The sequence below is a fragment of the Balaenoptera ricei genome, chromosome 13 (assembly GCF_028023285.1).
Source record: "Balaenoptera ricei isolate mBalRic1 chromosome 13, mBalRic1.hap2, whole genome shotgun sequence".
NCBI classification, from domain to species: Eukaryota; Metazoa; Chordata; class Mammalia; order Artiodactyla; family Balaenopteridae; genus Balaenoptera; species Balaenoptera ricei.
Genome location: NC_082651.1, coordinates 50,908,182 through 50,934,370, shown reverse-complemented (window position 1 = coordinate 50,934,370; position 26,189 = coordinate 50,908,182). Strand labels below are relative to the sequence as shown.

General features: G+C 36.4%; 1 protein-coding gene across 3 annotated transcripts in view; it reads left to right on the top strand.

Annotated features, from left to right (window-relative positions):
* The window catches only part of SANBR (SANT and BTB domain regulator of CSR), a 65,754-nt gene that overhangs the window by 21,773 nt on the left and 17,792 nt on the right, over window positions 1-26,189 (top strand). For all 3 annotated transcript variants that reach the window (XM_059942710.1, XM_059942711.1, XM_059942712.1), the window contains 8 exons: window positions 1,040-1,126; window positions 2,447-2,557; window positions 5,755-5,878; window positions 8,289-8,441; window positions 21,058-21,203; window positions 22,075-22,171; window positions 23,153-23,185; window positions 24,833-24,932. In XM_059942710.1, the coding sequence (XP_059798693.1) occupies window positions 1,040-1,126; window positions 2,447-2,557; window positions 5,755-5,878; window positions 8,289-8,441; window positions 21,058-21,203; window positions 22,075-22,171; window positions 23,153-23,185; window positions 24,833-24,932 (851 nt within the window). The remainder of the gene's footprint in view (window positions 1-1,039; window positions 1,127-2,446; window positions 2,558-5,754; window positions 5,879-8,288; window positions 8,442-21,057; window positions 21,204-22,074; window positions 22,172-23,152; window positions 23,186-24,832; window positions 24,933-26,189) is intronic.

Genomic DNA, 26,189 nt, shown 5'->3' with positions numbered 1-26,189 from the left:
TCAGCAGTAGCTATTAAAGATAGGTAGGCTCAAGAAAGGATTTTTTTTTTTTAAGAAGGGAGATACTAGATTATATTTATATATGCTGATCAGGATGAGGATGATTCCTTACAGTGGGAGAAATTGATAGTGCAGGGAATTATCTAAGAGTTTAGTCCTTAAGGGGAATGAGACACAGGGGAATTATCCAAGAGCTAAATACTTGAAAATGGAATCGGGATCCTAAATCCAGATTGGCCTTTATTTTTTATTTTGTTTTGGCGGGGGGGGGGGTGGGTTGCTCATATTTATTTTTTATTTTTTTTAACATCTTTATTGGAGTATAATTGCTGTACAATGGTATGTTAGTTTCTGCTTTATAACAAAGTGAATCAGTTATACATATACATATGTTCCCATATCTCTTCCCTCTTGCATCTCCCTAGATTGGCCTTTAATAGCAGTCATTACTTGAGAGAAAATGGAGACAGTCAGGGTGTACACTTGGAATTAATGACATACTTAAAAGACTTAAAGTTCATGCAGAACATTATTATATTATGCATAGTAATAAAGTATTAACATTTATTGAATGTTTAATACTGTCTGGCACTCTTTAAAAAGGACTATCTCATTTAACCCTCATAAAATCTTATGCATTTGAAATTACTAACCCCATTTCATAGATGGAGAAAATAAGGTTCAAAGATGTTAAGTTGCCAAAGATCACATACCAAATTATTGATAGACCCCGGATTGTTAAATTTCCAAAATCCTCGGTCTTGAATATTCCTTAACAAAGGACTGAAAGAGGGGTAGATATCCATCTGTCTCATTTTTCTTGTGAAAATGGATTCTTGATCAGGCAGTTCTCATTAGTAGGTTTATTTACTTAGAACTCTAAAAATTTATTATAAATTCCCAAGGAAGGGCTCTCTAAGGATTTATTAGTCTTATTTTCTACATGTGCAGATAGGTCAGTGTTTATTTTCATCACTATCAAGTAACTTTAATAAAGTAGATATAAAAAATTAATTTGTTGTTCATTTGTTCTTAATAGTAAACTTTTTTGTAAGAAGATTGAGAGACTATTTGATCCTGAGTACTTGAATCCAGATTCTCAGAATAATGCAGCAACATTATACAGGTACAGTGATATGTTTTTCTTTGGTATGCTATATAATGCAGCTAAATTCTTTAATTTTACTACATTTGAAATTTTCTTCTTGGATGTTTTTGTATCTTCTTTTTTGTTGTTGTTTTTTAATTTTTTAAATTTTTAATACAATTTTAATTTTTTTTAATATTTATTTATTTATTTATTTATTTATTTATTTATTTATTTATTTTGGCTGCACCCGGTCTTAGTTGTGGCACATGGGATCTTTAGTTGCAGCATGAGGGATCCTTTAGTTGTGGCATGCGAATGAACTCTTAGTTGCGGCATGCATGCGGGATCTAGTTCCCCGACCAGGGATTGAACCTGGGCCCCCTGCATTGGTAGTGTGAAGTCTTACCCACTGGACCACCAGGGAAGTCCCAAATTTTTTATACAATTTTTAAAGGTTACTTTCCATTTACAGTTATTACACAATATTGGCTATATTCCTTGTGTTGTACAATACATCCTTGAGCCTATCTTATACCCAATAGTTTGTATCTCCCACTCCCCCACCTCTATTTTGCCCCTCCCTACCCTCTCCCCACTGGTAACCACTAGTCTGTTCTCTGTATCTGTGAGTCTGCTTCCTTTTTGTTATATTCACTAGTTTGTTGTATTTTTTAGATTCCACATATAAGTGATAACATATAGCATTTGTCTTTCTCTGTCTGAATTATTTCACTTAGCATAATGCCCTCCAAGTCTATGTATGTTGCTGCAAATGACAAAATTTCATTTTTTATGGCTGAGTAATATTCCATTGTGTGTGTGTGTATATGTATGTGTGTATACCACATCTTCTTTATCCATTCATCTGTTGATGGAACTTAGGTTACTTACGTATCTTGGCTATTACAAATAATGCTGCTGTGAACATTGTGGGGCGCATGTATCTTTTTAAATTAGTTTTTTGGGTATTTTTTTTTTTTTTGGATATATACCCAGGAGTGGAATTGCTGGGTCATATGGTAGTTCTATTTTTAGTTCTTTGAGAAACCTCCATACTGTTTCCACAGTGGCAGCACCAATTTACATTCCCACTAACAATGTACAGGGGTTCCCTTTTCTCCACATCCTTGCCAACATTTGTTATTTATGTTCTTTTTGATTATATCCATTCTGATGGATGTGAGGTGATATCTCATCGTGGTCATGATTTTCATTTCCCTGATGATTAGATGTTGAACATCTTTTCATGTGCCTTTTGGCCATCTGTATTTCCTCTTTGGAAAAATGTCTATTCAGTTCCTCTGCCCGTTTTTTAATTGGGTTGTTTGTTTTTTTGATTGTGTCTTTGTGTTATAGATGCTGTTTGTGTAAGAAACTTTTAACAAAAGAAACAGAAAGAAGAATTCCTTGCATTCCTGGAAAAATCAATGTGGATCAACACGGAAATATTATCTACATTCATATAAGGTGCAGTGAAAAGAAAATACAGCTTTTTAAATGTGAATTAATAGTGTATTTATTAAAAGCAAAACTACTCTTATAAGGAATAGGATAATATCTTTTCTGCACATGATCCAACTTTGATTTACAAAGGTGCTACTTTCAAAACAAAGTTGTTGTAAAAGCTTTATTTTATCTTGAAAGATATTCTGATCAGTGCCATTAAAATGATTTCTTTTCACTAACAGATTTTAGTTATCTATTATATAAGTGTTTTTGAGAAGACAACCAAATTTACTTTCAGATAAATTTTGGTTGGTGAGTGAGGCAAATTGTCTTTAAAATTGGATTTTTCATAATTTATTCTTCATACTTTGTCAGTATTCCATTATTGCATAGTCCTTTTTAATTCCCCTTTAAGTTCAAAACTAGTTCTCATCCTGAGCTGGGGAGTAGGGAGAGAGTGTTATAAATTGGTATAATGTCTCAGGATAACAAAAACTTTAAAATATATATGTATATTCTCTGACAGTATCCTACTGCTAGGAGTTTATTCAGAGAGGTAATGCTGATTTGTGAAAGCACTTAATAAGGACATTTATTGCTCTATATAAATAAGAAAAAGTAAAAAAAGCACTGAAATGATTAAGTGAACTAAAAATATATCCGTAAAATAGTATATCTATATAAAACGCATCTAATCAATTCTTAATATGCAGCCTTTGAGAATGTAAAAGAATATATACTCACACAGAAAATCGTTAGTGGTAAATTAAATAAGAAAAAAAACAGGTTATAAAACAAAACTAGAAACATGTTCACTAAAATGTTAACTGTGGTGTTACCTTTGAGTGATAGTATTATGGATGATTTTCGTTTGCTTTTTGCTTTTTTTCCTATATTAAAAATGTACAGTACTTTTACTAAAGAAAAAACCCTACAAATGTTAGATTTCATATTTTAAACATTAAAACAGAAACACAGAGAAACACATGACATTTGACCCTAGTGTTAGTAATAGCACAGTCGACATTAAAATATTTCATTTTCTTCTCCATATAATAAAGGGAATATTCATTAGTTATTATAAGCACTTGGGATATATATATATTTTTTTATATAGCAGGTTCTTATTACTCATCAATTTTATACACATCAGTGTACATGTTAATCCCAATCGCCCAATTCATCACACCACCATCCCCACCCTCCCCACGGCTTTCCCCCCTTGGTGTCCATACGTTTGTTCTCTACATCTGTGTCTCAACTTCTGCCCTGCAAACCGGTTCATCTGTACCATTTTTCTAGGTTCCACATACATGCGTTAATATACGATATTTGTTTTTCTCTTTCTGACTTACTTCACTCTGTATGACAGTCTCTAGATCCATCCACGTCTCAACAAATGACCCAATTTCGTTCCTTTTTATGGCTGAGTAATATTCCATTGTGTATATGTACCACATCTTCTTTATCCATTCGTCTGTCGATGGGCATTTAGGTTGCTTCCATGACCTGGCTATTGTAAATAGTGCTGCAGTGAACATTGGGGTGCATGTGTCTTTTTGAATTATGGTTTTCTCTGGGTATATGCCCAGTAGTGGGATTGCTGGATCATATGGTAATTCTATTTTTAGCTTTTTAAGGAACCTCCGTACTGTTCTCCATAGTGGCTGTATCAGTTTACATTCCCACCAAGAGTGCAAGAGGGTTCCCTTTTCGCCACACCCTCTCCAGCATTTGTTGTTTGTAGATTTTCTGATGATGCCCATTCTAACTGGTGTGAGGTGATACCTCAGTATAGTTTTGATTTGCATTTCTCTAATAATTAGTGATGTTGAGCAGCTTTTCATGTGCTTCTCAGACATCTGTATGTCTTCTTTGGAGAAATGTCTATTTAGGTCTTCTGCCCATTTTTGGATTGGGTTGTTTGCTTTTTTAATATTGAGCTGCATGAGCTGTTTATATATTTTAGAGATTAATCCTTTGTCCATTCATTCGTTTGCAAATATTTTCTCCCATTCTGAGGGTTGTCTTTTCATCTTATTTATGGTTTCCTTTGCTGTGCAAAAGCTTTGAAGTTTCATTAGGTCCCATTTGTTTATTTTTGTTTTTATTTCCATTACTCTAGGAGGTGAATCAAAAAAGATCTTGCTGTGATTTATGTCTAAGAGTATTCTTCCTATGTTTTCCTCTAAGAGTTTTATAGTGTCTGGTCTTACATTTAGGTCTCTAATCCATTTTGAGTTTATTTTTGTGCACAGTGTTAGGGAGTGTTCTAATTTCATTCTTTTACACGTAGCTGTCCAGTTTTCCCAGCACCACTTATTGAAGAGACTGTCTTTTCTCCATTGTATATCCTTGCCTCCTTTATCAAATTTTATACTTTTTTATCTTGAGACTTGATTTACCTTTTGAAAATTACTTCCATTTTGACAGCAATAACTATTAATATTACTATGTGAAAAAATGGTTATTAACTTTGATATCCATTTTTGTTGTTTTATTCAAAGTATTTTCCTGCAAGTCAGCTGTTGATGACATTTTTCAAAAATGTCTTAAACTTAAAACAGATGTAATTTCTAATAACATGATGGCATTTTGTTATTTATTGAACTAAGGACAAAAATAACAAAAGTTCAAAAAGATTGGGGACTTAGACAAAAATAGGAACCTGTTACATATGACCATAGCAAATGGAGTTATAAGCCTTGCCTGTTTTTTTAAGTTTATATCACATAACTTAAAAATGTGTTATTACCAAGACCTGATTTTGCATTACTTTATTACTCAATTACTAGAAAATGCCTTGTGAAAATAATATAAAGAACTAATACATTAATGGAATGTTTAGAATCACCAATAATTAATAACTTATTTTATAATATGTACAATTAGAATAAAAGGTTCCATTTAGCAACATAAGCCTAAGTCCCAACTGTTAGCCTGCTCAAACTATATTTAATTTGTAACCCTTTATCTAGCATAGTAAAATAATTTGGCATTCAGTCTGTCACAACTTTTTCTGTTGTCCACAGGAAAATAAAAGAGTAAACAAACTCCCAAATGAAATTTTATCTGCCATGCAGTGTAGTCCATTCCACAGCCGTCTTTTGGGGAATGTTCTTGGAAATATGTCACAAATTTTTAAATATTTGTTTAAACCAAATTGTTTATATTGCTTGTGTGTAAAATAATATAACAACTGAGGCTCTTTTCCCCAGAGATAAGACTTGGGATGTTCATGAGTATTTGAATAGTCTTTTTGAAGAATTAAAATCTTGGAGAGATGTATATTGGCGCTTGTGGGGAACAGTCAACTGGCTAACTTGTTCAAGATGTTATCAGGTGAGTTTTGTCTTTTTCTAATATCCTGCTCTGCAAACATTGAGAGCAGCCTCTTTTGATATATGCTGTTTAATTAGGGTGTGTTTGTACAATATCTGACATCTTTTTAAGAAACTAGTGTCAAAACGATGGTGCTATTAAACAGTGCTTGCATCTGACTTCATTTCTCTTACTATGGTTCTTCCTCTTTCTTATTTCCATTGCTGAAACAATCGATGACTTGATGAATTTTTATAAAACCAACAGGTTTTAAGTGATCAAATCCATTTTTTTCAATGGAAAAAAGATAACAGAATTCTTACTGCCTTTCATTATTTCCAGCCAAACTGTTTCTCTGTTAGCCCATGAATTTCTTTAGAAATTCAGAAACACCCTTGCAGATAGGATACTATTGAGATATGCCCTTCTTGTTAAAATAATTGTGTTACCAAAAAGGTTTTGTTCATTTTCTTCTAAATGAAGTCTATCATAAAAGCACAAGAAAGCTTGCTATTTGAAGGTACCTATAATAAATCCTTTTCTAGAATAAATAGATCTTTATTGTTCACAGTCATTCCAAATTAGTCTTATGTATAAATCCAGAGTGTTCTACATAAAATTTTTTATGAATCCCTCAGGTCTCCCAGCCCCCAGTTCTTTTCCTCTCTCACTTGGGTAATTATTTTCAGTAGAAGGAAGGAAGAGCAGTGGACTCCCTATGTCCCCACAATTTTTAAAAGCTTGATTTATTGAAGTATAATTTACATACAGTAAAATTTATCCTTTTTGTGAGGTTTGACAAACTCATACAGTCATGTAACTACCACCACAATCAAAGCATAAACCACTTCTGTCAGCCTAAAAAATTCCCTCGTGCCCATTTTTAGTCAATTCCTTCTTCCACCCCAGCCTCTGACAACCACTGATCTGTTTACTGTCTCTATAGTTTTGACTTTTCCAGAATGTCATATAAATAGAATCATACAGTATTTAGCTTTTTGAGTCTAGCTTCTTTTACTTAGGAAAATGGATTTGAAATTTATTCACATTGTTGTATCTATCAATTTGTTCCTTTTTAGCCTTAGGTAGTAGTCCATCATATGAATATATCACAGTATGTTTATCCACTTACCAGCGAAGGACTGTAGGTGTTTCTAGTTTGGGGCCATTATGAAGAAAGCATCTATAAACATTCCCATACAGGCTTTCATGTGAATATGTTTCTCTTGGGTAGTTACCTAGAAGTAGGATCGCTGGATTGATGTAAACGTAAGCTTAACATTTACCATGCCTAACAGTTTCCCAAAGTCCCTGAACCACTTTGCATTCCTTCCAGCTGTGTATGGGAGTTCCAGTTGCCCCACATCTTCACTAGCGCTTGATATTGTCAGGTTGGTTTTTTGGTTTGTTTGTTTTTTTTTTAACTTAATAGCTATGTAGTGGTCCTCCCCACAATGGAGTGTCGCTTATAATCAAGGATATCGGGCTTCTAAAACCTGGCTTGTTTAGCATGTCAGAATGCAGAAAATTTGAAGGATTTTTTTCCCTTCTTCATAGGAAATTGAGTCTTGATTTATAATATTTAATATTTTACTATGGAGAGTTCATAAACTCATAAAATAGTTTGTATGCAAAATACTTTGTATGAGTGTGCACCTTATAGATTTTATCAGATGCAGAAAATTTTAATTAAAAACTATTATTTGAAAATCATAATTGGAACTAACAACTAAGAATTCTGAATTATAGACTATCCTTTCTTGCTTTTGTGTTCAGGATCTTTTTATTTTCTTTAAATTATCTTACCAACTTATAAACATATCTGAAACATGACTGTTAATTTTATAATTAAACTTCGATAAGATTTTCACCAGTGATTCAAGGTTACTCCATAGTTGTCACTAATACCGATGCTAAGTATTTACCTTAAAAAATATGTCAAAGAATAAGTGAGGCAAATTTTTATTTAGTTTTTTCCATTGGAAAACCTCTTATGTGATTGACCAATTATAAAATTAGATGTACATCAAGATCAATTTAATTCATATGAACTTAAATAGTGTTTTTGATTTTGTTTTTTAATAGCTTTATTGAGGTATAATTACGTGCCATAAAAATCACTCACTTTAAGTGTACAATTTTCTGATTTTTAATAAATTTACAGAGTTGTGCAACCATCACCACCATCCAACTTTAGTACATTTCCATCACCCCAAAAAAGATCCCTCATGTCCATTTGCTGCCATTCCCCAACCCTGTCTCACTTTTAACCCCAGGCAACCACAAATCTGCCTTGTGTCTCTAGAGATTTGCCTTTTCTGTACATTTTATGTGATGGAACATACAGTATGTGGTCTTGAGTGAAGTATTTTTGAGATGTATAATTTCATTGTGGGAATAATACTTGATTTTACGTATTTCTTTTATTCAGGCTTTTCTGTGTATAGAGTTTTCACATTGTCAATATCACTCAGAAACAGTGATTTATCCTACTGCAGGAAGTTCGCTAAGTACTGTTGGCACTGGAATCTATCCCTGCTGTAACCAAAAGGTTCTTCGGTTTGACCCCACTCAGCTTACAAAGGTAAATTCTGAATGTTGCCCTTTTGTAATTACAGCACTCACTAACACTTCGTATTTAAATCTTTTCCTCTTTTAGTGTTTTTAAAATGTAAATATACATTCACGTAGAAAAGACTTAAAGCAATGCATAGGTAAGTATAGTAAAAAGTAGAAATCTCTCTTCACACCACTCCCTCACTCTACATCTCTTCTTAGAGGTAACCACTGTTCACAGTTCCTTTCAGACCTTGTTTTATACGTTTCAGGCACAAACTATATGTTGTTTTTCATTCTGGAAATAGGATCAGACTATTCATGTTATTCTGTAGTTTGCCTTTTTCACTCAATAATATAATTAGGTGATCATTCTGTGTAATACTAACTGCTGTGTAATACTCCAAGCTGTGCATATTTCACAATTTATTTAACCAGTCTCCTATTGATGAACATTTAGGTTGTTTCCAGATTAATAATATTACAGTGTTGCAGTGAACATCCTTGCACATATATCTTGGTGCAATATATGAGTATTGCCCTAGCTTAGAGTCCTTGATCACTAACATTTTTGAAAATGTTATGTAATTAAGTTTCGTGAGTGGACGAAAGGAACCTTCAGGTCTTCATCATCACCATCCACACAGTAAATATTTATGAAGTGCCAAAGTTGTGTCACAGACTGTGCAAGGCAGAGAGTAGTGTGTAAAATTGGGTAGTTTCTGCCTTCATGGAGCTTACAGTTCAGGCAATAATGTCAAAAGTGGGGGAAAAGCAGGCAAAGGAATGTTTGAAGAATTTCTGTAATAGGCTGGTTTGATCTGGCCCTTGAAGTCAAGGAAAGCCTCCCTCCTTAAGGAGTTGGCATAGAGATCTGAAAGGTGGGTAGGAGTATGTGAGGCGAAGAGGAAGGGAAAGAGCCCTTTGGTCAGAACAGCAAGGCCAAAAGGAACACAGTGGGTAAATGAGACTGAAAGAAACCGTGCCTGTTGTAAAAAACATGCATGGCTCAAGACGGGGCTGGAGAGGTCAGTAGGTGTCAGCCATGCAGGGGCAGGACCTCCTAGGCCGTGCTTTAGTTTCTTCTTTATTTCAGATTTTGAAAATATCAATTGTGTGTGGAGAACGGCTTAGGGAATAGTCAGTGGAGTCAGGTACAAGAGGAACTATCAGAATAGTCTTAGGGAGATGACGGTGACTTGGACTAGGGCAGTGGAGACAAAGAGAAATGGATGAATTCAGTATTTAGGAAGTAAAACTGAATTGACTTGTTGGATTATTTCACAGAGGGGATTGGAGGAGTCAAGGATGACTCAGTTTCTTGCTTCTGCTACTGGATAGATGGTGGTGCTATTCACTGAGGAGGAAAATAACAGAGGGATCAGGTCTGGAGAGGAGCTCATGAGTTCTGTTTTGGACATTTTGAGTTTGAGGTACTTTATGAGATAACCAGGCAAAGAGTGTTAGATACGTGGGTTTTGGTGCTTAGAGAGTGGCTAGGCTATAGATAATAATATCTTTTTTTTTTTTTTTAAAGATTTATTGATTGATTGATTGATTGCTATGTTGGGTCTTCGTTTCTGTGCTAGGGCTTTCTCTAGTTGTGGCAAGCAGGGGCCACTCTTCATCGCAGTGCATGGGCCTCTCACTATCGTGGCCTCTCTTGTTGCGGAGCACAGGCTCCAGACGCGCAGGCTCAGTAGTTGTGGCTCACGGGCCTAGTTGCTCCGTGGCATGTGGGATCTTCCCAGACCAGGGCTCCAACCCATGTCCCCTGCATTGACAGGCAGACTCTCAACCACTGCGCCACCAGGGAAGCCCGATAATAATTTCTAAGCCTTGCAAATAAGTGATAATTGAAGCCAGCAGGTATAGGTGAGCATAAGAGCAGAGGGTCTACAACAGAGCCTAGAGAAACTCCAACATTTATTGGCTGGATAGAGAAGCATGATCCTGCAAAGGAGAATGATCAGGAGGGGACAGAGTAAACCAAGAATGTTGTCATGAAAGTCAAGGGAGCAGTATTTGAAGATGGAGAGAGTGTCCACGATGCCAATTATTGCTAAGAGGTCAAATAAAATAATGAAAGAAATGTGTCTTTTGGCTTTGGTGACCTGGAATTCTTAAGTGCGAAGAACTGTTTTGGTGGAGTGCTAGATTCAGAAGCCAGATTAGTATGGGTTGAGGAGTGAGTAGAAGAAAAACAAATGGAAACAGTGTGATTAACAACTCTTTTGGGAAATTTGAGAAAGGGAGAAGATGGATCAATAATTAAGTTATGGATATTTATTGTTTCTGTCTTTTTAAAAAAATTTTTATTGGAGTATAGTTGATTTACAATGTTGTGTTAGTTTCACGTGTATAGCAAAGTGAATCAGTTATGCATATACATGTATCCGCTCTTTTTTATATTCTTTTCCCATATAGATCATTGCAGAGTTTTGTTTTTTTAATATTTATTTATTTGGCTCTGCTGGGTCTTAGCACGCAGGATCTTCGTTGCCACATGTGGGATCTTTTAGTTGTGGCATGCAGGATCTTTGTTGCAGCATGCGAGGTCTAGTTCCCTGACCAGGGATAGAACACGGGCCCCCTGCATTGGGAGCACGGGGTCTTAACCACTGGACCACCAGGAAAGTCCCATTACAGAGTATTGAGTAGAGTTCCCTGTGCTATACAGTAGGTCCTTATTAGTTATCTATTTTATATATAGTAGTGTGTGTATGTCAGTCCCAATATCTGTTTTCTACATCTGTGACTCTATTTCTGTTTTGTAAATAAGTCCATTTATACCATTTTTTAAGATTCAACTTATAAGCGATATCATATGATATTTGTCTTTCTCTGTCTGACTTACTTCACTCAGTGTGACAATCTCTAGGTCCATCCATGTTGCTGCAAATGGCATTATCTTCTTTTTTATGGCTGAGTAATATTCCATTGTATATATGTACCACATCTTCTTTATCCATTCGTCTTTTGATGGACATTTAGGTTGCTTCCATGTCTTGGCTATTGTAAATAGTGCTGCAATGAACATTGGGGTGCATGTAATCTTTTCAAATTATGGTTTTCTCTGGGTATATGCCCACAAGTGGGATTGCTGGGTCATATGGTAGTTCTATATTTAGTTTTTTAAGGAACCTCCATACTGCTCTCCATAATGGTTGTACCAATTTACATTGCCACCAACAGTGTAGGAGGGTTCCCTTTTCTCCACACCCTCTCCAGCATTTATTGTGTGTAGATTTTTTGAGGATGGGCATTCTGACCCGTGTGAGGTGATACCTCATTGTAGTTTTGATTTGTGTTTCTCTAATAATTAGTGATGTTGAGCATCTTTTCATGTGCTTTTTGGCCATCTGTATGTCTTTTTTGGAGAAATGTCTATTTAGATCTTCCACCCATTTTTTTCTTTTTTTAAAAAAATATTTTTATTTTTTCCATTCTTTTTCAAATTCTTTTCCCATTTAGATTATTACAGAATATTGAGCAGAGTTCCCTGTGCTATACAGTAGGTTCTTGTTGGTTGTCTATTTTATTTTTACTTTCTTTCTTTTTTTTTAAATTGAAGTATAGTTGATTTACAATGTTGTACCAATCTCTGCTGTACAGCAAAGTGACTCAGTTATACACATACATACATTCTTTTTTTTTTTTTTTTTTTTTATTTATTTATTTATGGCTGTGTTGGGTCTTCGTTTCTGTGCGAGGGCTTTCTCCATTTGTGGCAAGTGGGGGCCACTCTTCATCACGGTGCGCAGGCCTCTCACTATTGCGACCTCTCTTGTTGTGGAGCACAGGCTCCAGATGCGCAGGCTCAGCAATTGTGGCTCACGGGCTTAGTCGCTCCGCGGCATGTGGGATCTTCCCAGACCAGGACTCGAACCCGTGTCCCCTGCATTGGCAGGCAGATTCTCAACCACTGCGCCACCAGGGAAGCCCCATACATTCTTTTTTTATATTCTTTTCCATTATGGTTTGTCACAGGATATTGAATATAGTTCCCTGTGCTATACATTAGGACCTTGTTGTTGGTTATCTATTTTAAATATAGCAGTGTGTACACTTCTGCCCATTTTTTGATTGGGTTGTTTGCTTTTTTTGATATTGAGCTGCATGAGCTATTTGTATATTTGGGAAATTAGTCCCTTGTCAGTCTCATCATTTGCAAATATTTTCTCCCATTCTGTGGGTTGTCTTTTCGTTTTGTTTATAGCTTCCTCTGCTGTGCAAAAGCTTTTAATTTTAATTAGGTCCCACTTGTTTATTTTTGTTTTTATTTTCGTTTTTATTTTCATTACTTTAGGAGGTGGATCAAAAAAGATATTGCTGCGATTTATGTTAGGGAGTGTTCTGCTTATGTTTTCCTCTAAGAGTTTTATAGTATCTGGCGTTACATGTAGGTTTTTTTTTTTTTTTTAAATGCACAACGTGAGAGTTGTGAGGTTGAGTTTTTTATTTATTTATTTATTTATTTATTTATTTATTTATTTATTTATTTATTTATGGCTGTGTTGGGTCTTCGTTTCTGTGCGAGGGCTTTCTCTAGTTGCGGCGAGCGGGGGCCACTCTTCATCACGGTGCGCGGGCCTCTCACTGTCGTGGCCTACTCTTGTTGCGGAGCACAGGCTCCAGATGCGCAGGCTCAGTAATTGTGGCTTACGGGCTTAGTTGCTCCTTGGCATGTGGAATCTTCCCAGACCAGGGCTCGAACCCGTGTCCCCTGCATTGGCAGGCAGATTCTCAACCACTGAGCCACCAGGGAAGCCCCTACATGTAGGTTTTTAATCGATTTTGAGTGTATTTTTGTGTATGGTGTTAGAGAATGTCCTAATTTCATTCTTTCACATGTAGCTGTCTAGTTTTCCCAGCACCACTTATTGAAGAGACTGTAGGAGAGACATTTTTAAAAGTCAGTAGAAAGGATCCAGTTGAGGAGGAGAGATTGATAGTACAAGGTTTATGAGGAGGCAGGATAAGGTGCAATTTTAAGCACATATGGCAGGATTCGTTTAGAGAGGAGGAAGGGCAGCCCCTCTATTATAACAGGAGAGAAGAGGATGGTTGCAGATAATAGTAAAATTGTGTTTTTGTCATTTGGATGATAAGTTGTTCTAACCTATTGTCTTTTCTGTTCTCTGTAAAGTAGAAGGTAAAGTCATCTGCTAAGAATCAGGGGGAAGGCACTTCCCTGGTGGTCCAGTGGTAAAGAATCCGCCTTACAATGCAAGGGAAGTGGATTCGATCCCTGGTCAGTGAACTAAGAACCCACATGCTGCAGGGCAACTAAGCCCGCGTGCCACAACTACTGAGCTCACGCGCCTCAACTAGAGCCTGCGTGCCGTAAACTACAGAGCCCACGTGCCCTGGAGCCCGTGCACCACAACTAGAGAGAGAAAACTCACACGCCATAACTAGAGAGAAACCTGTGCACCGCAACGAAGATCCCAAGTGCAGCAACTAAGATCTGAGGCAGCCAAAAAATAAAAATAAAAATAAATAAATAAATAATAAATAAATCTTAAAAAAAAAGAATTCTTTATTAAAAAAAAGAATGAGGGGGAAGAGGGAAGGGTCCAAGGTTTGAAAGAAGTACCAAAGGTTTGAAATAGTCTTTTTGGAAACCAGGAGAGTGAATTTTCCAAAGAAATCTTGTAGGTTGTTAGGCAGTTTGAAAGCCCTTTGGAGATTGGTGATCATGAATTTACAGTGAAATCCAAAATGCCTTTTTATATTACTCTCTCCAGCAGTCCTTAGCTGCTTGAGTGCAGGCATGGAGAAAGTAGGTTTTTGAGCTCATCCCGATGAGTATAATGAAATTTAGGGGTAAGGAATTTGGAGTATTAGCCATAAATGTTATTAAAATGATGGATCATGAAATTTAAGCTGGATTAGGAAATTTGTTATATTTACGATCAATTAGCAGTTTTGATTAGTCAGAAATTTTATTGCTGAAGTAATAAATAGGTTACCCATATAATGTTCATGTTCATGTTTAAAGTTTTAGATAATGCTTTTCATACCAAAGCTATTTAAATGGGGCATGAGACTTTAAGCAAAATGGGATTCGCTTTGATAGGCCCAAGATAATTGCATTAATTCATGATTATTGTTATGTTTTGGCAGTAACATGGTTTAGTCATTGCATTTCTTTATGGTCAAGCTTCTGTTTTAACTGTCACATTTATATCACTTTGAACAATATTTCTAAGAGCTGTAACTCTTTGGCTTTTTGTTTTCTATTTACTGGTTGTCTTGACTACTGATATTCCATTCATTGTGAGAAGATTCAGGAATAAATAGCAACTAAATTGTATTTTAAGTCTGGTGTGCAACATCATGGATATTGATTAAAGTGATTTCTTAGACTAAGTGAAATATAAATAGCTCATTTGGTGAGTTATATTTCCAGTAATGGCAGACTAAGTAATTCAGACTAATCCTCCCATCAAAAGGTAACTAAAAAAAGACGTATGAAATATAAATGTAAAGATTATATTAAAAGCATCAAAGAGCTAATGGGGAATTAGTGTTAAGATATAAGAGATGATGGGAACCCAAAGAAGTGAGCCAGCACTTAGGGCCATTTTTGTCCTGGAGGTGATGACCAAACTGAAAGAGACAGCTGAGAGTCTGGGCTGAGCTTTTGGTGCCCTATCAGGATTTAGGGGCATAGTTAGGATGCCAAGAATGGGGACATTAATGAATAACATCCCCAACCCTACACTTTGTGTTGGTATCCCAAAGAAAATAAGAGCAAATGAGAAGCAAACCATCCCTTGATTGAATAGCAACCTGGTTTTGATTTATTTGGGTAGCCTAAGAAATTCAGGCCCTGAACTTGGGTTAAGGTAATCCTGGATTGCCATGGTCCCCAGGCATCTGGAATAAGCAGTAAACATCCTCTTTGAAGAAAGAGAACATTATTCTATACCTCAAATTATTTCTACAAAAAATTTTTTAAACAAAATATTCAGCATACAAAGATAACCTGACATAGATGAAAATAAGTTACCAAGAATGGGAACAGCAGAACTTAGACAACAAAAATAAATGACAGAGAACTCACATATTGGAATTACTGACACATAATAAGATTACTAGTTTAAGTTGATAGAAGCCAAGTTCAGAAATTTTTGACAGGGAATTATAAACTATAAAAAGTGACAAAGAGGGACTTCCCTGGTGGTCCAGTAGCTAAGACTCCATGCTCCCAATGCAGGGGGCCTGGGTTCAATCCCTGGTCAGGGAACTAGATCCCACATGCCACAACTAAGAGTTCACATGCACACAACTAAAGATCCCTCATGCAGCAACTGAAAAGATTCCACATGCCACAACTAAGACGCAGCCAAATAAATAAATAAATATATATTTTTTAAAGTGACAAAGAGTTTAAATAAAAACAAATAGAAATGCTACTACTGAAAAACGTAATAACAAATTTAAGATCAGTGGCAAATTTAACAGCAGCTTAGTTATAGCTGAAAAATTAGTAAAATGAAAGATAAAAGTCAGAAGGAACTATCCAGAATGAAGCACAGACAGACAAAATTATGAGAAATATAAAAAAAAGTAAGAGACCTAGAGAGTACATGTCTAATATTTTTTAATTGTAAAATAAACATAACATATATTTGCCATCTTTTTTTTTTTTTTTTTGGTTGCATTGGGCCTCTGTTGCTGCACACGGGCTTTCTCTAGTTGCGGTGAGCAGGGGCTACTCTTTGTTGTGGTACCTGGGTTTCTCAATGCGGTGGCTTCTCTTGTTGCAGAGCACGGGCTCTAGGCACGCAGGCTTCAGTAGTTGTGGCACGCGGACTCAGCAGTTGTGGCTCGCGGGCTCTAGAGCACAGGCTCAGTAGTTGTGACGCACGCACTTAGTTGCTCCGCGGCATGTGGGATCTTCCTGGAGCAGGGCTCGAACCCATGTTCCCTGCATTGGCAGGCGGATTCTTAACCACTGCGCCACCAGGGAAGTCCCCATCATCATGTTTTAAGCGTACAGTTCAGTAATGTTAAATATATTCCTGTTGCTGTGCAGCCCATCTCCAGAACTCTTTCCTCTTGCAAAGCTGAAACTCTCTACCTAATGAACAATTCCCATTGCCTCCTGGCAACCACCACTCTACTTTGTCTCTATGAACTTGACTACCTCTATTGTGGAATCATACAGTATTTGTGTTTTTGTGTGAGAAGGTCTAAGTTTTTAATGGGGTTTCCCCTTAGAAGAGAAAAAGAATGGATCAGAGGCAAAATTTGAAGAGATAATGGCTAAGATATTTCAGAATTATTGAGAGATACTAATTTATAGATTCAAGAATTTCATTGACTCCCAATAAGATAAGAAATCCTGTAATATACAACATGATAAATATAACTGTTATATATAAATGTTAAGAGAGTGAATCCTAAGAGTTCTTGTCCCAAGAGAAAAAAATCTTCTGTTTCTTTAATTCTGTACCTATATGAGATGATGTTCACTAAGCTTATTGTGATAATAACTTAATAATGTATGTAAATCAAATCATTATGCTGTATTCCTTAAACTTCTGCAGTGCTGTAGGTCAATTATGTCTCAATAAACTGGAAGAAAAAAAATTTTTTTAGGTTAAAAAAAGAATGTCTTTCAGGAAAAAAAAAAAATCATACCCATACCTATAATAGTGAAACTGCAGAAAACAAAAAGAGCATTTTTAAAGCAACCAGAGGGAAAAAGTATAGAATCTCTTCAAAACATCAATAATTAGTGTTCACATCTCAGCAATAGCAATGGAAGCCAAGGTATAGTCCACTAGGTCTTTTTTGTTGGTTTTTATAAATTTATTTATTTATTTTTGGCTGTGTTGGGTCTTCGTTGCTGCGCACGGGCTTCCTCTAGTTGCGGCGGGCGGGGGCTACTCTTTGTTGTGGTGCGCGGTCTTCTTATTGTGGTGGCTTCTCTTGTTGCGGAGCATGGGCTCTAGGCACACGGGCTCAGTAGTTGTGGCTCGCGGGCTCTAGAGCGCAGGTTCAGTAGTTGTGGCGCATGGGCTTAGTTGCTCCATGGCATGTGGGATCTTCCAGACCAGGACTCAAACCCGTGTCCCCTGCATTGGCAGGCGATTCTTAACCACTGCGCCACCAGGGAAGTCCCTCCACTAGGTCTGCAGTGTGACAAAAGAAATAGTTAATAATCTAGAAAATCTGTGCCTTCCTTAAATATCCTTTGAGAATGAAAGCAAAATAAAGATTTTTTAGGCAAAGAAAAATTGAAAGGATTTGCAACTAGCAAACTTCTTTAAAAAGGAAATACTGGGACTTCCCTGGAGGTCCAGTGGTTAAGACTACACGCTCCCAATGCAGGGGGCCCGGGTTCGATCCTTGGTCAGGGAACTAGATCCCACATACCGCAACTAAGAGCCCACGTGCCACAACTAAGGATATCCCACATGCTGCAACAAAGATCCCACGTGCTGCAGCTAAGACCCGGTGCAGCCAAATAAATAAATAAATTTTTTTTTTTAAAGAAAGGAAATACTAATGGATGTTCTCAAGATACAGGAAGGAATGAAGACCAAAGAAAGAAATTAATATATTGGTAAATCTAAATGAACATTAGCTGTATGAAGCAATGATGGTAAAACAATAGTGGTAATGCTTTATGTGTGTGTTTGTAGTAAATGTATAATTGCATTAATCATATAGATAATTTTAAAATAATTGTTATATACTATACATTTTAGTGTATAATATTAAAACCCATAATAATAGCCTATAAGTTGGGAGAGTGATGAAATGGAGTTTAAAAGGTCTTGCATGAGGGAGTGTATTAACAAATTAGACTTTGATAAGTCAAGGATACATGTTATAAGTTCTAGGGTAACCACTGAAAGCATAGAAGAGTGTATAACTTTTGAATTAATGTGTGTGAAGGGAATGAGTGGAATGATAAAAAAGCAGAAACAAAAATTTAAAATTCTTACTAATAGAAATAAAAGGGAAATGATGTAATCTAATAAAGGATGCATAATATAAAACTTACAGCAAATATCACACTTGATAGTGAAATGTAGAAAAATTTTCCTTTGAAATTGGGAGCATGATAAGGATGCTCATTGTCAACATACTTCTATTCAAATTGATCTGGAGGTCCTGAACAGTATATTAACACAAGAAAAAGAAATTAAAAGGTTATAGAGATTGAATGGAACTCTCATAATTTGCAGATGATAATTGTGAATGTAGAAAACCCTGAAGAATCTACAGACAAATCATTAGAACTAGTAAGAATTTAAGATTGATCTATTAAAAATCGTTTACAAAAATCAATTGTATTTCTATAAACCAATGAGATTAGAAAATGAAATTTATAAAAAGAAACCACTTACAGTAGCCTCAAAAATAAGTACCTAGGAATAAAGCTAATAAAGTACAAGAACTCTATATAGAAAACATAAAACATTATTCAGAGAAAATAAAACTAAAAAATGGATTTTTGTACCATGTTCATGGATTCAGAGACTCAATATTGTAAAGATATAAATGTTCACCAAACTGACCTATATAGATCCATGCGATCTCACTAAAAATCCTAACAGGTTTTTATCAGGAACTTTTCTAAGCTGATCCTGAAATATTTATGGAAATACAAAGGGCCAAGAATAGCTAAGATACTCTCAGAGAACACAAAGGTAGAAGTACTTTCTCTGCTCAGTATCGGAATTTATTATAAGTCTTAGGTAATTAAGACAGAGTGATACTGATAAAGATTAAACAGATGGACAAGTAGCAGAGAATGAAGTACGTTTAACCCTTGAACAACACTGGTTTGAACTGTGTGGGTCCACTTATACGTGAATTTAAAAAAATAAAGACGTACTACATCTTTGTAGTACTACATAATTTGTGGTTAGTTGAATCTGTGGATTTTGGTATATACGGGGACTACTAGAACCAATCCCCCACAGATACCAAGGAATGTCTGTACTCAAAGCTACTTAGCTACTGTGACAGAGGTGACATTACAGAGCAGTGGGCAAATGATAGACTTTCCAATAAGAGGTACCGGGACACTGGGATATCAAAATGGGGAAAAAATAGCCCAAACTATTCCCCCAAAAAAGCCTATATGTGAAACAAAAGCTAATAAAGCTGGGAATTCCCTGGCAGTCCAGTGGTTAGGACTTCGTGCTCTTACTGCCGAGGGAGCGGGTTCGATCCCTAGTCAGGGAGCTAAGATCCCGCAAGCCGTGCAGGGTGGCCAAAAAAGAACAAAAAACTAATAAAGCTATTAAAAGATAATACCATAAAGGGAGAGATTTTAAATTCAAGTACATTAACTACATTAAATAAACTGAAACTGAGGAGACAAACTCACAGGTGGGACCAGTTATTAGCAACACATATCCATACAAGGTTCATATTAAGATTTTTTTTGACTTGTACAAATTAATAAGAAAACGACAATAGGAACTTCACACCAGAAAGTTCCTTGCTGTTCAGTAAACATGAAAAGGAGCTCAACCTCATTTTTAATTGGGGAAATGCAAATTAAAACCACAGATACCACTACATGCTCACCAGAATGACTACAATTAAAATGTCTCACTAAGTGTTATCAAGAACATAGAGTAATGAGAACTCTTATACACTGCTGATAGTAATTTAATTTGGTATACATGAGCACTTGTGCATCAGGAAACATGTTAAAGAATGTTCATAATACTACTACTTGGACTAGTTCCAAACTGGAAATAACCCATCCACCAGCTGTAGAATAGATAAGCAAATTGTGATTATTTATACAATGGCATACTGTCCATTAAAGCAAATGTTAGTTACATGTAGTAACATGGTTGAATCACAAAAACATAGTATTAAAACAAATGAGATGGGACTTCCCTGGTGGCGCAGTGGTTAAGAATCCGCCTGCCAATGCAGGGGACACGGGTTCAAGCCCTGGTTCGGGAAGATCCCACATGCCGCGGAGCAACTAAGCCCGTGGGCCACAACTACTGAGCCTGAGCACTAGAGCCCATGAGCCACAATTACTGAGCCCATGTGCCACAACTATTGAAGCCCGTGCACATAGAGCCTGTGCTCCACAACAAGAGAAGCCACTGCAATGAGAAGCCTGCGCACCACAACGAAGAGTAGCCCCCGTTCGCCACAATTAGAGAAAGCCCGTGTGTGGCAGCGAGGACCCAATGCAACCAATAAATAAATAAATAAATAAATTGATTTAAAAAAAAAAACAACAAACAAATGAGACAAACTAAACTGTAGTGTTTAGGAATACATTCTCAAGTGGTAAAAGGTAAAAGCAAGAAAGTGAGAACCATAAAAGTCGAGGTAGAGGTTATCCTTTGGGGAGGATGGAGGCGGCAATTATGGTTGGGAATGGGCCCAAGAGGAATCCTGGAGTATTGGCAATATTCTGTTTTTTAGTGTGGATAGTGTTACATGGTTATTTGTTAAGGTATACATTTATGTTTCATGCTCTTTTCTGTATGAGTATTATTTTTTGAGATACTGAGAAAGGTGTAAAATTGTTAGTAGGATGGTATGACGGGGCAAAGAAGAACAGAAACATACAGCCATCTTTAAAGGAATGTTTCTATAATGAACCAACCTCTCAAATTTAGTCTTTTATGTGACAGGGTTGTAAAGTGAAGGACCACATGGTTGCTCTTCGTGATCAAGGTGAAGGTGAAGATTTGCTGTCCTGCCCAACTGCCAGAATACTGGATGATCTGCAGAAACACAAAGATGTCATTCTTGTGCCTTTTGCTAAAGATACAGTCAGGTGAGGTGGGGGAAACGGTGTACTGCGGCTTTATTCAATGGTTCGCATCCTGGAATCCTCTACCCCCCAGTACCTCCCCAAATCAGTAATGGCAGTCATTTTCGTTATTTCAGAAAGCCTAGCTGAAATTATATGTTAGCTTACAATAAGAGCAAGCAGCTGTTTATCTGATAGAAAAAAAACCTCTAAATATTGGAAGTCCAAGGGGAAGAAAAACTAATAATAGGAGTTCCTGGTGATTCAAAGGGTGGGGCCCACACTCCAGTTTTAGAGGATTTAAAAAATTCCAAGTTACTGAAGCCCATCTTAGCTAACTGATGGAACTAGGAAAAAAAATTGATGGTTGAGGTTATCTTTGCATAAATTTGAACTCCTTGGATTCAGTAATTAATGAAGTCACTTCCATCATTTTACAGTTGCAGCAGGCTGTCAGGTTGCGGGTAGGAGGACTCTCTAATAAAAGCTGTTCTCAAAGCAGTATCCACCATAGCAGCCTGTTTCACCACCTGGCAGGTACAATGCTTGGAGTATAGTGGTGCTTCCCCCCATATGGAGTGACTTATGCTGGGGGAGTCACTAGATGCATTAAGAAATGTAAATGTTGAAGTGGCATACCTTATACTCAAGAACTGTATTTCTAAAGAGCAATTTATAAAACATTTGCAATAAGAAAAGATACTGTTTACATTTAAATTCTTAAGAAATTGGGGAATTCCCTGGCGGTCCAGTGGGTAGGACTCGGCAGCTTTCACTGGCAGGGCCCAGGTTTGATCCCTGGTTGGGCAACTAAGATCCTGCAAGCTGCGCAGCAAGGCCAAAAAAAAAAATCTTAAATTGAACACTTCTCCATAAAATGTCTTTTCCTTTCAAGTGATTCTGGTGGTCCCTGTGATGAAAAGGGTCTAGACTGTGATGTTTTACTGGAGCCAAATACACCATGGGGCCCCAAGAGTGGGGAGCTCAATGCTGTAAGTAGCTTGCTTCATTTATTCTTTATTTATAAAAACAATTGATAATATTTAATCTTTGACAGAAATTTGATGGGTTTAAATTAATATTGAAATTTGCCATTAATATGCATTAACTCTCATAACAAGGTATTATGCTGAGTTAACAGGACTATAAGGATGATACATTCCTTGCACTCAAAGAATTAATAATTAATCAACTTAAATTTGGGGGAAAAAATATAGTCTTCAGGGTTTATTATGGACAAATAATGATTTGAGAAATGAAGATAGTATGAATGGGATATTTTATCCCCTCCTAGTCCTGTAAACATTTTTTTGGTATGAAATTCTTTTTGTTAATTGTATTCAGTAATGCATTTAGTTTTTCCAGTGTTTCAAAACTGAGATATTTTCAAGGTGACTGGAAAGCTTTGATTCCTTTGATTCCTGTTACTAACAGCCAGGGAGTCTCTGTTTGCCTGTGAACTTCCTGTCTGTGTTAGTTGAAGTAGCATTTACTTGAGAAAGTGAAATATTCCATGTAAAAATGCATTATAAACTTTAGATGGCTGTGTTTAATTACTAACATTTATTTATAAATTATATACAAAATAGCAAATTAGATTTCTTGAATATCCATATATAATCTGGTTCCTTAATTTATAATAGAATATAAACATTAAAAAGTGATTGAAATAATTCACAATATAAAATTATATTATCTCTATATGTGATTTACTTGTCCTTTGGAAATGACCCTAGGAAATGTTGATTTTTTTTTTTTTCTTTTTTGTAGACATACACATTTTTTCTGGGCAGGGAATACAAAAGATTGTACTATATCATTTTTAGATGAGTTTAAAATTATGTTTCAACCTAGAAGGGAATGAACTTTTTAAACTTTTTCCAACTCTTCTACAATATCCATATGAAAATAAGGAGCTGCAATCTGGGTAGATGCAGATATATTAATCTCTTATTCCTTTGTCTTTTTTATAGTTCTTATCACTGAAAAACTGGACACTGCAGCTGGTAAGTGAGCAACTATATTTCACGTTCATGAATCTCTTTCTTCCTAAATCAAAGTTCAGTTTAATAGAATCTCATGAGTATCTAATTTTATAGATTTTAGTTAAATGTGTATCATCCTTTTCAGCTTCTGTAATTTCACACTTATTAAAAAGTCATTGTTTAAAACAGACATATACTCCATCATCTGGCTGCATAATCCATAAGTTTTCTTAAATGACGTTTTTTTTTTTTTTTTTTCTAAATCTGGGTATGTTATCTTCTCAAATGGCTGCTCTTTCTTTTTTTTTTTTTTAAACTTTGGGTTTATTTATTTATTTATTTATGGCTGTGTTGGGTCCTCGTCTCTGCGCGAGGGCTTTCTCCAGCTGCGGCAAGCGGGGACCACTCCCCATCGCGGTGCGCGGGCCCCTCACCATCGCGGCCTCTCTTGTTGCGGAGCACAGGCTCCAGACACGCAGGCTCAGCAATTGTGGCTCACGGGCCCAGTTGCTCCGCGGCATGCGGGATCCTCCCAGACCAGGGCTCGAACCCGTGTCCCCTGCATCGGCAGGCAGACTCTCAACCACTGCGCCACCAGGGAAGCCCTTAAATGACTTTTTTAAAGTCACTTTTAAGTCACATTTAGAACATTGAACAAAACAACATATCAATTAAGTTCCAATTATTTGGTTGTTTGATTGATTTATTGATTTTTTTGTTGTTTTTTACCTATTTGCCATTACTATGCTATCTGCCACCAGTATTCACAAGAATGGAATAGAAATTTGTATCAGTGATAACAGACAGTAGGGTAGATAGATGGAGGAAACTGATGCCGATACGTTCAGATAATCCAGTGCCACATTCACCCAGAGAATGTGCACATTTACTTGTTTATGAGACTACATTCATATTGGCAATTAGTGTATTTTAGTTTAATCTTTTTTTTTTTAGGTTTATTTATTTATTTTTGGCTGCATCGGGTCTTAGTTGCAGCACGTGGGATCTTCGTTGAGTCATGAGGGGATTTTTCGTTGTGCTGCGCGCGCGTCTCTCTAGTTGCGGCATGTGGGGTTTTTTTTTTTTCTCTTTTCTAGTTGTGGCACGCAGGCTCCAGGGCACATGGGCTCTGTAGTTGTGGCACGTGGGTTCCAGAGAGCGTGGTCTCTGGTTTGCGGCACACAGACTCTCTAGTTGAGGCGCACGAGTTCAGTAGTTGTGTCACGTGGGCTTAGTTGCCCCACGGCATGTGGGATCTTAGTTCCCAGACCAGGGATCGAACCCGCATCCCCCTGCATTGGAAGGCGTATTCTTTACCACTGGACCACCTGGGAAGTCCCTAATTTAATCTTAATATCAAGGAAAATACTTTCAATTGAGTGATAGAAGTGCAGTTCAACAAATACTGAGTACTTATAATGTGCCCATCACTCTGCTAGAATCTGTGAAGGAAATAAATTTTTAAAATATTTAATGTAATGCTATCCTGTCCTAAATGTAGAAATTCTTACATCCATTTCCTGAAAGTTGTGCTAGACAGTGGTCATTTTATCAGTTCTTGTTTGGCTCATTCATCCAAAATAAATTTAGATGGGTGTGTTTGAAAGAATTCATTGGTGATGTGATAATATACAGTTTTAATACGATGTATTTGTTTTTTTAATTCAGAAACAACAGTCATTATTTTCAGAAGAAGAAGAATATACCACTGGGTCTGAGGTCACTGAAGATGAAGTTGGAGATGAAGAAGAAGTATCCAAGAAACAAAGTATGGATTTCTAAGTTAAAAATCAAGTCTCACTTTTATGAGGAGGGTATATTCCAAAGGATTTAATGCAAGGGATGAAGAATTGGCTTTATAAGTCTACATGGTAGGTTACAATGTGGAAAAAATAAATAATAGGGGCTTCATCAAGATTCCCTAACCCTGACACTAACACAGAATACTCATAAAATTATTTTTTTTTTAAAGTGCAGTATACTAGGAAATAATCCTCTGAGTTTTCATTTCAGGTGTAACCTAATGGGTTTCTCAAAATGTGTGACTATCTCATTGTACCTGAGATGATTTGAAGTGACACTCAAATGAAGCATTAAATAATAGTCATCAAAGTATGATTTTTTAAGTTAAAGCCATAACCTTATACACCTATAGAATGAACTTGTGTCAAAATTTTTCAACCCATTAGTGAGAGAAATAGCAGGGAAAGTTAGGATTAGGGTTAAGCATTTGAAGGCTCAGGTATTTGTAGGCATTTGAAAAAAGAATGTTAAAAAAAGATTGCAAATTAGATACAAAACTGATTAATGTCATACAAGGCAATAAACCCATAACCACTGGGGTTATCTTTGTTTTCCTTTTTTTGGCCCCAACATGCGGCATGCGGGATCTTGGTTCCCCAACCAGGGATCGAACCCATGCCCCCTGCAGTGGAAGTGCAGAGTCTTAACCACTGGACCACCAGGGAAGTCCCGGGGTTATCTTTTCTATTAGACAGAAATCATTTGCATTTCTATTAGAAAAATTTGTAAGGTAACGTGAAACTTCACAGCATCTGGGCCTTCAATCAATAGTAGACAGGAAAGTCAAACATAAGGACATTCTCTTAGAGGATTAAGTAAGCAGTCCTCCAATATATCACTTAAAGTACATGCAGTCTTCCCTTTGTCTTATTTCTAAGTTTTATATAATTTTTCTTTACATGTTGAATTCCCCTAATGAAAAAACTAGTCATTTATCAATTATTTTTCAATACTAATTAGTGAAGGAGAAAATGCTACTATGTTGTGTGTGTGTGTGTGTGTGTTTCACAGTTGATTGAGGTATAGTTTACATGTAATAAAATTCATTCATTTTTAAGTGTACACTTTGATGAGTTTAAGCATGGTCATATAACCACCACCAAAATCAAGACCTAGAATATCACTCCAGAAAGTTTCCTTTTAACCCTTTACACTCAGTTCCCTTTCCCCACTCCCAATCCCAGGCAACCACTAATCTGCTTTTTGTCACTGTGGTTTACCT